The sequence below is a fragment of the Oncorhynchus masou genome, chromosome 16 (genome assembly GCF_036934945.1).
Source record: "Oncorhynchus masou masou isolate Uvic2021 chromosome 16, UVic_Omas_1.1, whole genome shotgun sequence".
NCBI classification, from domain to species: Eukaryota; Metazoa; Chordata; class Actinopteri; order Salmoniformes; family Salmonidae; genus Oncorhynchus; species Oncorhynchus masou.
In genome coordinates, this window is record NC_088227.1 from 18,251,011 (window position 1) to 18,266,754 (window position 15,744).

General features: G+C 43.0%; 1 protein-coding gene across 1 annotated transcript in view; it reads right to left on the reverse strand.

Moving 5' to 3' along the window:
* The window catches only part of LOC135557591 (exostosin-1-like), a 257,815-nt gene that overhangs the window by 47,790 nt on the left and 194,281 nt on the right, over positions 1–15,744 (reverse strand). Inside the window, exons 3-4 of the mRNA XM_064991004.1 lie at positions 10,112–10,205; positions 7,718–7,825 (exon numbers count right to left, since the gene is read on the reverse strand). Coding sequence (XP_064847076.1) covers positions 7,718–7,825; positions 10,112–10,205 — 202 coding nt within the window. The remainder of the gene's footprint in view (positions 1–7,717; positions 7,826–10,111; positions 10,206–15,744) is intronic.

A 15,744-nucleotide genomic window follows, 5' to 3' on the forward strand; every position in this document is an offset into this window, starting at 1 on the left:
AGGACTAATGGAATTTGCTGTCATATCGTTCCAATTGAGGACTATCTACTCCAGTGGTATTTCCAAGCATAGGCCAAACTGCTAGAGGGAAATGGAGGTGTTGGTATGTGCTGGTAAACCAGCCTTGTGTGAGAGAGGGTGAGCCCCTCAGCTAGGGATCATGTCCCTCCTGTGGCAAACACACAATGCTATCAAACCCTGCTAACTGACAGATAGCACTGCTCTGTCCTGTCACTTCTCATCTCGGAGTCTCCTCATCAATTATACAAACATTGAAACATACAATTGACAATGTGACACGTGGCAGGAGCGGGGGCAAGAGAGACAAATCAGCGTTGTCACAATGAACGTCACATTTCTTACCCCCAAATCACAAAGACAACCCCCCTCCACCTGAAGCCTGAAAACAATGTCTGTCTGAGCTGATGTTTGGCAGTGACAGTATTTCTAGTTTTAATACAGTCAGAGGCAGGACATAAATAACGCCAATCTAATCACACAACCCTCTCTCCATTAGTGTTTATGTGTCTCCACTGTGAGAGAATATGCTACTCCACATGTTGTGCTGAGTTGTTGCGTGTCATTCTTCAACATAATTGAACGCAATGAGATTCCATTTTCACAGCAGGTGCAGCAACTTGATTGTCGTATAAAACCAAAACAGGGGATTGACTTAAAAACTCTCCTTCACTCTCATTTTGTCCCAACACACACACCACAGCAGTATGGTGTGGGAGCCATCTACAAACTCTGTGAATAAAGCTGGATGTACAGTGGGGTTCGGAATGACTTGGTTCCTTGTTAAAGATGAGCAAAAAAGACTATAAAATTAATAAAAATACTGAGCTATATTGTATGATCCAAAACAAGGAAAAAATATATTATTTTATACTAATACAATTGCTCAGAGAAAGAGATTCTGTTTAACAAGTAATTAAACAAATCTCAAAGACCTAAGGGTCAAAATGATTGGGTCCCTTGTTTTCGATAGTCCAGCACCCTCCCAATGCGAGGATAACTACACTGAGCCTATTTCTATAATGTTTTATCAGATTGGAGAGCACATTGGGAGGGATCTTAGACCATTCCTCCATACAGAATATTTCCAGATCATTGATATCCTTCGTCTGTGCTTAAGGACTGCCCTCTTCAATTCAAACCACAGGTTTTCAATGGGGTTCAAGACCAGAGACTAAGAGGGCCACTGCAAAATGTTGATTCTGTGGTAAATTAACAATTTCTTTGTGCTTGGGGTTATTGTCTTGCAGGAAGATCCACGTTTCAGCCTCCTGGCAGAGTCAACCAGGTTTTTGGCTAAAATGTGCTGGTACCAAATACCAGTTCATGATGCCGTTGACCTTAACTTAACAAGGGCCTCAGGACCAGTGGAAGCAAAATAGCCCCAGAACATCAAAGATCCACCACCGTATTTTACAGTAGGGATGAGGTATTTTCTGCATATGCACTGTTCTTTTGAAGGTGAAACCCACCATTGGTGTGCGTGGCCAAAGAGCTTTATTTTCATGTCATCTGACCGCCTGGATTTGACTAAAGGGAATTGGCATTTGGATTGGAACCGGTGTTATGGTGATTATGACATGGAGTTCTTTAGCCACGCACACCAATGGTGGGTTTCACCTTCGAAAGAACATATACAGAAAATATCTCATTCCCATGACATCAAGTATCTGGAAAGATTATATATGGAGGAATGGTCTAATGTGTTCTCCAATCTCAAAACATGATAGAAAAAGGCTCAGTGTCGTTATCCTCGCAAGGAGAGGGTGCTGGGGTATGGAAAACACAGAATCCAATCATTTTGACCCCTAACTTTTAGAGATTTTCTGTATTACTTGTTAAAGAAAACCTCTTGCTATGTATTAGTATAAAATAATATATTTCTTCAATAATTTTGAGCATACAATATACTGTAGCTCAGTATTGGTTTAACTTATTTTATAAAAGTATTTTCTGCCCATCTTTAGCACGGGATCCAATAATTCTGGACCCACTTTAAGTTATTATCTTGACCATCATAACCATATTGATATCTCTGTTTGTACATAGGAGTTTATCTTACATGCATATGAAGATCGCATTGGCTTATCTTACTTACAATGAATCACGGTGGAAGATTATCTATACATAGATACATGTAAACCATCTCAATAGCCATTCATTTGTCATTTTTGGAGTGTACAAAAGTTTCTGATTTGTTTTTAATCAAAACACAGTTAGCTGGTTCTTTTCCATAAACAACTCATGCAAATCTTCGTCGTAAGCAAGTTGGGTTTTAATAGGAAATTGGATTTAAATGGAAAATACATTTTCCCAGAGAAAACCACTGACATTTACATTGAACAATCTAAACACAAAATGGAACTGAAGTGTTTTGACCCTTGGAACTTCGACAACATTCCTCACCTTTTAGCATCCTTTCGTATCTAACTCCCACTCTGAATGCCTGAGGGCTCCATGGCTTTTCATCTGACGCCAGTGTGAATGCAGTTCTACACAACTTGTAAGGAAATCATTTAATTACTGGTAACAGTTATTTGTGCTTTTAAATGCACAAACACTGTCATTGTGTTTTTTTCTTTTTTTCCTTCCGAAGACAAAACGTCCATAGGTGCCTCATATCCTGTCACAGCATATCATACACATACACGACATGACCAAAATGAATGTGGACACCTGCTTGTCGAACATCTCACTCCATGGGCATTAATATAGAGTTGGTCCCCCCCTTTGCTGCTATAACAGCCTCCACTCTTCTAGATGTTGGAACCAAGGCCGTAATTATAATATACAGTGGGGCAAAAAAGTATTTAGTCAGCCACCGATTGGGCAAGTTATCCCACTTAAAAAGATGAGGCCTGTAATTTTCATCATAGGTACACTTCAACTATGACAGACAAAATGAGAAAAAAATCCAGAAAATCACATTGTAGGATTTTTAATGAATTTATTTGCAAATTATGGTGGAAAATAAGTATTTGGTCAATAACAAAAGGTTATCCCAATACTTTGTTATATACCCTTTGTTGGCAATGACAGAGGTCAAATGTTTTCTGTAAGTCTTCACCAGGTTTTCACACACTGTTGCTGGTATTTTGGCCCATTCCTCCATGCAGATCTCCTCTAGAGCAGTGATGTTTTGGGGTTGTTGCTGGGCAACACAGACTTTCAACTCCCTCCAAAGATTTTCTATGGGGTTGAGATCTGGAGACTGGCAAGGCCACTCCAGGACCTTGAAATGCTTCTTACGAAGCCACTCCTTCGTTGCCGGGGCGGTGTGTTTGGGATCATTGTCATGCTGAAAGACCCAGCCACGTTTCATCTTCAATGCCCTTGCTGATGGAAGGAGGTTTTCACTCAATCTCACGATACATGGCCCCATTCATTCTTTCCTTTACACGGATCAGTCGTCCTGGTCTCTTTGCAGAAAAACAGCCTCAAAGCATGATGTTTCTACCCCCATGCTTCACAGTAGGTATGGTGTTCTTTGGATGCAACTCAGCATTCTTTGTCCTCCAAACATGACGAGTTGAGTTTTTACCAAAAAGTTCTATTTTGGTTTCATCTGACCATTTGACATTCTCCCAATCTCTTCTGGATCATCCAACTGCTCTCTAGCAAACTTCAGCCAGTACATGTCCAGGCCCGTCTGAAGCAGGGGGACACATCTGACACTGCAGGATTTGAGTCCCTGGCGGCGTAGTGTGTTACTGATGGTAGGCTTTGTTACTTTGGTCCCAGCTCCCTGCAGGTCATTCACTATGTTCCCCCATGTGGTTCTGGGATTTTTGCTCACCTTTCTTGTGATCATTTTGACCCCACGGGGTGAGATCTTGCGTGGAGCCCCAGATCAAGGGAGATTATCAGTGGTCTTGTATGTCTTCCATTTCCTAATAATTGCTCCCACAGTTGATTTCTTCAAACCAAGCTGCTTACCTATTGCAGATTCAGTCTTCCCAACCTGGTGCAGGTCTACAATGTTGTTTCTGGTGTCCTTTGACAGCTCTTTGGTCTTGGCCATAGTGAAGTTTGGAGTGTGACTGTTTGAGGTTGTGGACAGGTGTCTTTTATACTATAACAAGTTCAAACAGGTGCCATTAATACAGGTAACGAGTGGAGGAAAGAGGAGCCTCAAAGAAGAAGTTACAGGTCTATGAGAGCCAGAAATCTTGCTTGTTTGTAGGTGACCAAATACTTATTTTCCACCATAATTTGCAAATAAATTCTTTGCAAATAAATTCTGGATTTCTGGATTTTTCCCCCTAATTTTGTCTGTAGTTGAAGTGTACCTATGATGAAAATTACAGGCCTCTCTCATATTTTTAAGTGGGAGAACTTGCACAATTGGTGGCTGACTAAATACTTTTTTGCCCCACTGTATATGGGGGGAGACACATACCCCCGCAATATTCAAATATGCTCAAAATATCCCACCCAATATATTGATTTAATAAAAAGAAAAGATAATTGCTCTGCTACGTGAGGCAAACACGCGCCCGCGCCCAAAATAATAATTAGCAAATGTCATCAAAATCATAACTAAACTTAACAAATTGCCATTATTATTACTACCGGTTCTAGTATTACAGGATAGGGCCTTCCCCAAACTGTTGCCACAAAATTGGAAGCACAGAATCGTCGACAATATCATTGTATGCTTTAGCCTGAACCATGAAAAACAGCCCCAGACCATTATTCCTCGTCCACCAAACTTAACAGTTGGCACTATGCATTAGGGGAAGGTAGCATTCTGCCGGCATCCGCCAAACCCAGATTCATCCGTCAGACTGCCAGATGGTGAAGCATGATTCATCACTCCAGAGAACGCGTTTCCACTGGTCCAGAGTCGAAATGCGGCTAGGATTACACCACTCCAGCCGATGCTTGGCATTGCGCATGGTGATTTTAGACTTGTGTGCGGCTGCTCGGCCATGGAAACCCATTTCATGAAGCTCCCATAAACAGTTCATGTGCTGATGTTGCTTCCAGAGGCAGTTTGGAACTCTGTAGTGAGTGTTGCAACCGAGGACAGATGATTTTTACGCGTTACACGCTTCAGCACTCGGCGGTCCCGTTCTGTGAACTTGTGTGGCCTACCACCTCACGGCTGAGCTGCTGTTGCTCCTAGATGTTTCCAATTCACAATAACAGCACTTACAGTTGACTGGGGCAGTTCTAGCAGGGCAGAAACCTAACGAACTGACTTGTTGGAAAGTTGGCATCCTATGACGGTGCCACGTTGAAAGTCACTGAGCTCTTCAGTGTGGCCATTCTACTGCCAATGTTTAGCTATAGAGATTGCATGGCTGTCAGTGGCGTGTATTCATAAATTCCAAGGGAAGCCAGGCTTCCCCAAAAAATAGACAAAAAAAAAAAATGGAAATCTATCTTTTGTCTCTCTGTGTTTCATAATCTTCCTTCAATTAGCGCGACGCACAATTGGCCCAGCGGGGTCCGGGTTTGGCCATGGTAGACCGCCATTGTAAATAAGAATTTGTTCTTAACTGACTTGCCTTGTTAAATAAAGGTAACATTTTTTGCAAGACGCTGAATGTATCTCACAGGAGAAAGCATTCGGCTTTCGAAACAGCGCCCCTCTGTCTCTCGACGTGTAGGCCATCAATCTGATACTGTCTGGTCCAAACGAGTATGACATTGTTGCCGCCCGTAGCATTGGAGGCAAGGGAAGCCAGCAAGCATCTGGCCTCCTTTGACAAAAACATTTCTGAAAATGTTTTGCCAATCAGCGTTGATCTAAACTGTGAATGGTCCTGGCACACACCAAAAATGCCAAGGGAAGCCAGCTTGGATTTGGCGTCACTCCTATCAAATCACATTGAGAGCATACGTCATTGACAGAAAAACTAGAATTGTTGCATCTCGTTGTGTTGTTTGTTGTCCTCTGGTGGCTAGCTAGCTAGCTAAAATTGTCCCTTTCCTAAATTAGCCATGGATGGAGATGGGGATTTGGACTTGTGGTTTTACTTAATTCTTTGTACTGGCCAATGATTATAACAGCAATTCCGATCCAACCATTAATTAATTAACTGTTGTGCCCCTGGCCTGAGAGAATGGAAGTTCAATATGTAGCTAGATGTAGAAGGTTAATGTTAACTAGCTAACATTGCCCATTAATGGAAGTTAGGCTAGTGAGCAAACATTTTAGTGATAAGTGATAAGGATGAGATTGGCGTTTCTCTACGAGTAGGGTGAGTCAACATGTTTTTCTACTTGCACGATCGCGCACACACAAGATGATTGGACTAAATTGTTTTTGGTATTTTTGATATCTTATAAGTATAGTTGTAATGGTGCTGGAATAGTGGAGGCAGCTCCTGTTTTCTTTGTGACTTGTGGCAACTCTCTGAGGTTCTAAATCCATAGTTGTTGAGTGATCTGAAAATGTCAGAAACATTCACTTGCTTGACCATGCTGTAGATCTGTTATATGCAATATGCTTTGTGGACTTCACTGGACAGGGGTTGCTATCCGGTTTTGTGATAAAACAAAGGTGTTGTTGAATAACAAAATGCAACAAATCACAATACAAGTCGTAATACGTCTTTTCTTGGGGGGGGATCCTCTGTGATTTTACCCACGCTCCGCTACTGATGGCTGTGTGCTCGATTTTATACACCTGTCAGCGATGGGTGTGGCTGAAATAGCTGAATCCATTGATTTGAAGAGGTGTCCACATACTTTTGTATATATAGCGTATCTGACAACAATTAGCATGCTTTTAGGATGGGGACTTTGTAACGAGAGGGTGGAGAGGGAGAGAAAAAACATTTGCTTCCCTGAATGTCTTCCATTCAACAGCGTATAGTCACAAATAATTACAGGACTTGAAATAAAACCCATTTACGACTTTTAACAGGCTGCTCTTGCATTGTGTGGTCTCAATAGTGCAATTGATTGTAAAATCTAATTCCAATCCAATCTTTGTGTGAATCAGTAGTATGAGAAATATGTGTCAAGTTTCTGTAATGTGTCAGGGCAGCTCCTTTACGGAAACGGGCTAATTAATTGTGCTGATTTCATAAGTGGGGGTAGAGCTGACAAGAAGTGGAATGGTACCTTCAAGCTAAATCCTGTCATTATATCTCGGGACACACATCATTTCCTCATTCTCTTCACTTTCATGTCCACATGACATTTTGGCTGTCGTATTTCAAACCCCTCTCTTTCTCACCACATGAATAACCGGCAAGCTCAGAGTCATGAAAGGGCAGATAGGTAGCAGCTACTAATAGATGCAGTAATGAAATAACCTAAAATATCATACACCTTGCATTAATTAATGGGAGAGTTTATTGATACAGGGGACGTGGCTATGGGAGACAGGCAGGGGCGCGGTGGGTTAATATGTGAAGGTACCCTGGCATTTTACTCCACCCCTCTGCAAACAAGCGCCTCTGAAACCGTGGGTGTGGCTGCCCCCCCCCAAAAAAAGTTACTATATCGCATTTGCAAAGAATTATGAATATATTCATTTGGAGAGAAAGGTAAACGTTATCCACCACAGTGGTCCTTACTAAAAGCACAGAGTGAGTTGTGAGGCCCTTGTGTTCTAGCCTAAGGGGCAGTATGATAGCGGTGAAAAAAGAAAGAAAGAAAGAAAGAAAGAGAGAGCGAGAGAGAGAGAGAGAGAGAGAGAGAGATCAGTGTCATAGGGAGGATGTCTCCATCAGTAAGCTACCTGCAGTAGGAGCCTCTCGTCCCCGATGACAGCTGCTTTGCTCCAGTCTATGATCTCAGAGAAAGGCAGCTCCCAGCCGTTGCTCAGTATGACAGGGATACAGGCAGCCTGGGGGGGAAGAGGGGGTGAAGGATGGGGAGGAGGGGGGGAGCCCAGGCAGAGGAGGCACAGAAAGGGTCAGATATACACAGACACCTTTATTATGGTTAGCTCTCTACACAGCTACAGGACTGAAGAAGAAATAGGAGAGGTTATCCAAGAGCTAGTCTTACTTTACACACTCCTCTGGTATGTTGTGGGATTTCTCTCTGGGAAAGTGAAGTGTCAGATTCCTCTGCACTCATGTCTACAAACAGGTTCATCTGAACGCCTTTCACACAGAGTAAAAGGTGGACTATTAGTCACACAATGGTAGGGCGTATTGTATAAAGTTTTTTAGTTGAAGCCATTGGTTCTTATCAATAGTGCAGAGAATGAGTCACTAGCAACACAAACAAATATGCAAACAATTACACAATATTATTTTGAGTTTTGTTTTCTTTGTCTTCCTCAAAGCAGCACCTTTATAATGAAATGAGAAATGGTTTAATCCGCAAATTTCTTTACACAATTTAATTCAAGGAAACACCACAGCAACACATAAACCAGTTAATCACTTAAAGCCAGGCTTTTACAGGGATCAAATTCTCTACAGAGCTAAATTTACAAAGGATTCACTATTAATGGATGTTCAGAGGTGAAAAGCGAAGTGGCAACCATTTTTAGGGAGAATCAACTGGGTGCGCTAGGACTTACGGAGAAATTAATATGGCCTACTTCATTAGAATCACTTTAAATTTCCAACCAAGGCTGCGTACTGAACCAAGCATTTTCAACTGAGACTTGGATCTCCATCATTAAAAGTTTGACACTCATTTTGGGCTTAAGGAGACTCTGAGAAATGCCAAGTCCAAGATTGGAGGCCTGTCTGTCTGTTTAAATCCCCTTTGCTCTTTAGTCATGGAGGGCTGTTATGTAGAGGGGGGAAGGGAAAGACAGAGGTTTGGTTTGGCTGCAGACCATGCGTTTCCCTCCAACAACACAGCCTGGCTCAGCGTCGTGGCCTCATCTCCTTCTCCACTCCCATTCTCCTCCCCCTTCCCCTTTCCTTATCCCCCTCTTCTCTCCTGTGTTGTTGGAGGGAAACACGTTGTCTGCAGCCAAACCAAACCTCTGTCTTTCCCTTCCACCATCTACATAACAGCCCTCCTTTGAGCCTCGCTTGACAGATAGAGATGACGAATAGGAGAGAGCTCCCTCACACAATATGAAAGCTCAATCTGTGTCATGTCTAAAAACCTGTTTGATGTTCCTGTTTCAAAGTGTCCCCTCTGAAATCTGGGTGCGGAATGCAACTGCCTCACCCTTAAAAGGCAGCCCAGAACGCACCATTTTGGGAGCCGCAAATCCGACTAGCTCTCAGTCGGCACTGAGAAGATTATTTCCACATTTGAATTGTTACCTACAGTGTGTCTGCCTAACTGCTGCACTGACCCCTTGTTGAGAGTGGGGTAGAAATGACTAGGCTGCTTCCTTCATTCTTTACTTTGTACCCAGGCCTCAGTGTATCTGGATGTGATAACACTCTACTTTCTTATTAGATTCCACATTTGAGTATACAGTACACAACATTAAGGACACCTTCCTAATATTCCTAGTTGGCTGGATGTCCGTTGGGTGGTGGACCATTCTTGACACACAAGGGAAACTGTTGAGCATGAAAAACCCAGCAGCGTTGCAGTTCTTGACACAAACTGGTGTGCTTTGCACCTAATATCATACCCCGTTCAAAGGCACTTACATTTTTTGTCTTGCCCATTGCCCCTCTGAATGACACACTTAAACAATTCATGTCTCAATTGTCTCAAGGATTCAAAATCCTTATTTAACCTGTCTTCTCCCCTTCACCTACACTGATTGCCCCTTCACCTACACTGATTGAAGTGGATTTAACAAGTGACATCAATAAGGGATCATAGCTTTTACCTGGTCAGTCTGGGATGGTTCAAGGTCATAAACAATCCTAAAATACTTCTATAGAGGCCTTCTGTCAGTCCAAATAAACATGCCAGAGATGAGAAGACCAGGTGTTAATTGAAGTGGGAGGTGTTGGAAGAGATAAAAATAGGGCTACTCTGTTATCTACAGCACAGAAATTGTCTGCGGCTGTTTTTGAAAAGATGACAGGTTGTCAATACCAATAATCCAAGCATCAGGCCTGGCAGCCTGCAGGACCTGCACAACTCCCAGGCTCCAATCGCGGCTGCTGTGCCGACGACTAGCATCCGTTACCAAGGAAACCACTTGGAGACTCAGAGGGACAGGGTTTTGACGGGGAAACGACAAACTACGTACCTGGAGGGCCTCAAGAAAGCGAAAGGAACCCAGCCTGCGACCGCGGGGCACCAGACAGAAGCTTGAGTTGTGGAGCAGCTCCTGGTAGTCGAACCTGGAGACAGACAGAAATAAACTTTGTCAGACTCATGGAGACATCACACGAGCTAAGATCGACTTCTTTGAGGTCCAAAGGACGAAAATGTTCAAAAACCCCTACCGGTGAGTTTTGTGGAACAAGTAGAGAGAAAATGTACAGCAGAAAGAGACAGGTTATTTTACAGTAAATGTGTCCTGAGATGAAATGCATGCAAACAACAATTACAGCATTAAAAATGTTGGTGTGTCTCTTTGTTAACAGCTGCTGGTGCGCAATCTGTAATATTAAGGAAGTCTCTGGGTTTTGCTCGCCTGAGTTAGAATACCTCATGACAAGCTGTGGACCATACTATTTACCAAGAGAGTTTATCTGTATTTTTTTGTAGCTGTCATTTTACCACCACAAACTGATGCTGGCACTAAGACAGCACTCAACGAGCTGTATAGGGCCACAAGCAAACAAGAAAATGCTCACACAGAGGCGGCGCTCCTAGTGGCTGGTGATTTTAATGCAGGGAAACTGAAATCTGTTTTACATTTACATTTACATTTAAGTCATTTAGCAGACGCTCTTATCCAGAGCGACTTACAAATTGGTGAATTCACCTTCTGACATCCAGTGGAACAGCCACTTTACAATAGTGCATCTAAATGATTTAAGGGGGGGTGAGAAGGATTACTTATCCTATCCTAGGTATTCCTTGAAGAGGTGGGGTTTCAGGTGTCTCCGGAAGGTGGTGATTGACTCCGCTGTCCTGGCGTCGTGAGGGAGTTTGTTCCACCATTGGGGGGCCAGAGCAGCGAACAGTTTTGACTGGGCTGAGCGGGAACTGTACTTCCTCAGTGGTAGGGAGGCGAGCAGGCCAGAGGTGGATGAACGCAGTGCCCTTGTTTGGGTGTAGGGCCTGATCAGAGTTTTACCTAATTTCTATCGGCATGTCACCTGTGCAACTAGAGGTGAAAAAACTCTAGATCACCTTTACTCTACACATGGAAACACATACAAAGCTCTTCCTTGCCCTCCATTTGGCAGATCTGACCATAACTATCCTCCCGATTCCTGCTTACAACCAAAAACTCAAACAGGAAGTACCAGTGACTCCTAATACGGAAGTGGTCTAATGAAGCGGGTGCTAAGCTACAGGACTATTTCGCTAGCACAGACTGGAATTGTTCCGTGATTCATCCGATGACATTGAGGAGTTTATCACATCAGTCACCAGCTTCATAAATAAGTGCATTGACGACGTCCTCTCCCACTGTAACCATACGTACATATCCCAACCAGAAGAAATGGATTACAGGCAACATCCGCACTGAGCTAAATGCTAGAGCTGCCGTTTGCAAGGAGCGGGCCACTAATCCAGATGCTCAGCCCAGTCCAACTCTTCTCTGTATTGGCACCCTAACAGTGGAACCATCTTCCCTCTTGTGGTGTCAGAATTTGGGGTGAGCTGTTGTAACTTCAAGGGATATGTTCTGTGTTGGACTGTGATGTTATGCCTTTCAATAGACTCCTGGTATGTCTGCACCCTAAGACAAGGCCATTCTGTTCCGGAACGGTTGCTTGTATAGAATAACGGTTGTGTAAACAACGTGATTGTATTATCACCTCCCACTATATAAGGGACATGTAATCATTCATGGAACCACACCATTCATGTAACCATTAATTCTGAGTTCTTTCCTCTGAAATCTGAGGTCGATCTCCCCTGCAGCTGATTGCTATTGATAATGCATCCACCCAGGTGAGTCCTGTTTGGGCACATATTCTTGACAGTTTATTTGTCAGAACACCATTATAGCGTTTTACAAGTCCATAACTTTCCAGGTGAAGCAGTACATGTAAATTCCTCTTAACTTGCAGCATGTCACACAGTTCTGTCATTATCATTGAGGTGAAATACGTGAGTTGTTTCAGGAAACTAGGCGTATGTCGCTCCTCACTAGTTCACAGGAGCGGTATTGGAATGTGAACATTTATTTTTTATCAAAATGTGTTATTTGGCAGAAATGCTTTCTGGAACATGTAAGCTTTCATGTGCCTTAATAATAAACTTGTATTCCATCCATAAATATGAATAAAAGTGTTAAATTACGAGCCTAGTTGGTTTAGCCATGGAAAAAGGCAGGAACCTTCCCACTAGCCATTGATTGCCTGAGATAATGGATGGGCTGGAAATGCTGGGAGATGCATTTGGATTGGTCTGCCATGTCTTCTGTCTATAACGTGAGCTGTTCAGTATGTGTTGGCAGTCCTTTCTACTGCGCCATTTTGAAACATATAACGTTAGCCCTCGAGAACTACAAAAGTTTTGCTACTTTTCTCAACAACATTGATGTCCTGAATTTAGCAGGAGCTATCGACAGTTCAGTTGGAAAAAGTGATGGGCTACTTTCTGTACACGCCATGGTCAGTGTGAACTGGAGTGACTTGACACAACGCTGACCAAACAAAACGAAGTTAAATGGTTCCAGTCTGCCGTGAAGCGTTCATCCATATATACGGGTAAGAGTCTAGCTACATTCTCAGATATTATACGTTTCTAATTCTGTCAGAATGTAGTTTTTATTGCAAGCTAAAGTGTACTGTTACTTAGCGAGCAAATGTTAGCTTGCTGGCTCGCTAGCTAACGTTACATGTATGATCTTTTATTCGAATCAGAAATCCATTTGTATTGCTAGTTATAGCCTAATGTTAGCTAGCTAACTTTGAACCTAGTTTGTTAGCTTTAGCTACCTGCAGATTAATTCTACAGCTATGACAATGTTTGTATTGGTAGTAGTATGAGTTGGGATTATGACGGTTCATTGTTCAACAAGATCGCTACATGTCTAAACAAATGATTCCACTTCTGCCGGATTATTACATGACCCATCAAATTAGACAGGTGTGTCTGCGGGTGATTACGGCTTTCTATTGTATTTCATGAACATGAGTACATGTCTAGACAATAGTGACCCATCCACTTAGCTAGATGTGGCTTAGGGGAGGTTATAGCATTTCCTTCACATGACCCATCAATTTAGACAAGTGTCAAGTAAGCGTTATCTAATAATGATAAAGTATTTATTAAATATTTTTATCTGGACACTTTCTGTTTTTGATATTGCTACTATGCAAGTAACCACTTCATTGTACCGTTTACACCTTCTATATCCTGTGCATGTGACAAATAAACATGGCCTCACATGTGAATTCTAAAAGAGATGGGTGGGGCTAATGCTTTAGAGGATGTGAATGATGCTGAATGGGTGTAGACAAAGAATAGCTCTCCAGTAGGTGTTCCAAAAAAATTCAAGGGCCATTTTCTCAAAAGTTTATCAACTTTCAAAGCAGAATTACTTTCCCATTGTTCCTCAACCAAAGTGTATGATTTACCATTTTCTAACTCTGAGTCTCTACTTTTATCCAATGTAAAAAACACCATTTCAAATGTTGATACCGAAGACCGAATCGAGGCGGTCGGTCACATATATGTACCCTTATCCTTAAAACCTTGGATCATTGCTATTCTAACTTCCGCGACGCATATAAGGCCCTGCCCCTCCCTCCTTTCGGAAAAGCTGACCACGACTCCATTTTGTTGATCCCTGCCTACAGACAGAAACTAAAACAAGAAGCTCCCACGCTGAGGTCTGTCCAACGCTGGTCCAACCAATCTGATTCAACACTCCAAGATTGCTTCCATCTCGTGGACTGGGATATGTTTCGTATTGCGTCAGACAACAACATTGACGAATACGCTGATTCGGTGTGCGAGTTCATTAGAACGTGCGTTGAAGATGTCGGTCCCATAGCAACGATTAAAACATTCCCAAACCAGAAACCGTGGATTGATGGCAGCATTCGCGTGAAACTGAAAGCGCGAACCACTGCTTTTAATCAGGGCAAGGTGACCGGAAACATGACCGAACAGAAACTCAATTCAACGGCTCAGACACAAGAGGTATGTGGCAAAAAGAAAACCAGCCCCGTCACGGACCAGGATGTCTTGCTCCCAGGCAGACTAAATAACTTTTTTCCCCCGCTTTGAGGACAATACAGTGCCACTGACACGGCCTGCAACGAAAACATGCGGACTCTCTTTCACTGCAGCCGAGGTGAGTAAAACATTTAAACGTGTTAACCCTCGCAAGGCTGCAGGCCCAGACGGCATCCCCAGCCGCGCCCTCAGAGCATGCGCAGACCAGCTGGCTGGTGTGTTTACGGACATATTCAATCAATCCCTATCCCAGGTCTGCTGTTCCCACATGCTTCAAGAAGGCCACCATTGTTCCTGTTCCCAAGAAAGCTAAGGTAACTGAGATAAACGACTACCGCCCCGTAGCACTCACTTCCGTCATCATGAAGTGCTTTGAGAGACTTGTCAAGGACCATATCACCTCCACCCTACCTGACACCCTCGGAGTGTGGTGTCAGGAAAATAACCTCACACTCAACGTCAACAAAACTAAGGAGATGATTGTGGACTTCAGGAAACAGCAGAGGGAACACCCCCTATCCACATCGATGGAACAGTAGTGGAGAGGGTAGTAAGTTAAGTTCCTCGGCATACACATCACAGACAAACTGAATTGGTCCACCCCACACAGACAGCATCGTGAAGAAAGCATAGCAGCGCCTCTTCAACCTCATGAGGCTGAAGAAATTTGGCTTGTCACCAAAAGCACTCACAAACTTCTACAGATGCACAATCGAGAGCATCCTGGCGGGCTGCATCGCCGCCTGGTACGGCAACTGCTCCGCCCACAACCGTAAGGGTCTCCAGAGGGTAGTGAGGTCTGCACAACGCATCACCGGGGGCAAACTACCTGCCCTCCAGGACACCTACACCACCCGATGTTACAGGAAGGCCATTAAGATCATCAAGGACAACAACCACCCGAGCCACTGCCTGTTCACCCCGCTATCATCCAGAAGGCGAGGTCAGTACAGGTGCATCAAAGCTGGGACCGAGAGACTGAAAAACAGCTTCTATCTCAAGGCCATCAGACTGTTAAACAGCCACCACTAACATTGAGTGGCTGCTGCCAACACACTGACTCAACTCCAGCCACTTTAATAATGGGAATTGATGGGAAATGATGTTAAATATATCACTAGCCACTTTAAACAATGCTACCTAATATAATGTTTACATACCCTACATTATTCATCTCATATGTATACATATATACTGTACTCTATATCATCTACTGAATCTTTATGTAATACGTGTATCACTAGCCACTTTAACTATGCCACTTTGTTTACATACTCATCTCATGTATATACTGTACTCGATACCATCTACTGTATCTTGCCTATGCTGCTCTGTACCATCACTCATTCATATATCTTTATGTACATATTCTTTATCCCCTTACACTTGTGTGTATAAGACAGTAGTTTTGGAATTGTTAGTTAGATTACTTGTTGGTTATTACTGCATTGTCGGAACTAGAAGCACAAGCATTTCGCTACACTCGCATTAACATCTGCTAACCATGTGTATGTGACAAATAAAATTTGATTTGATTTATCGCTATCTACACTTTGTGGTGCACAGAAT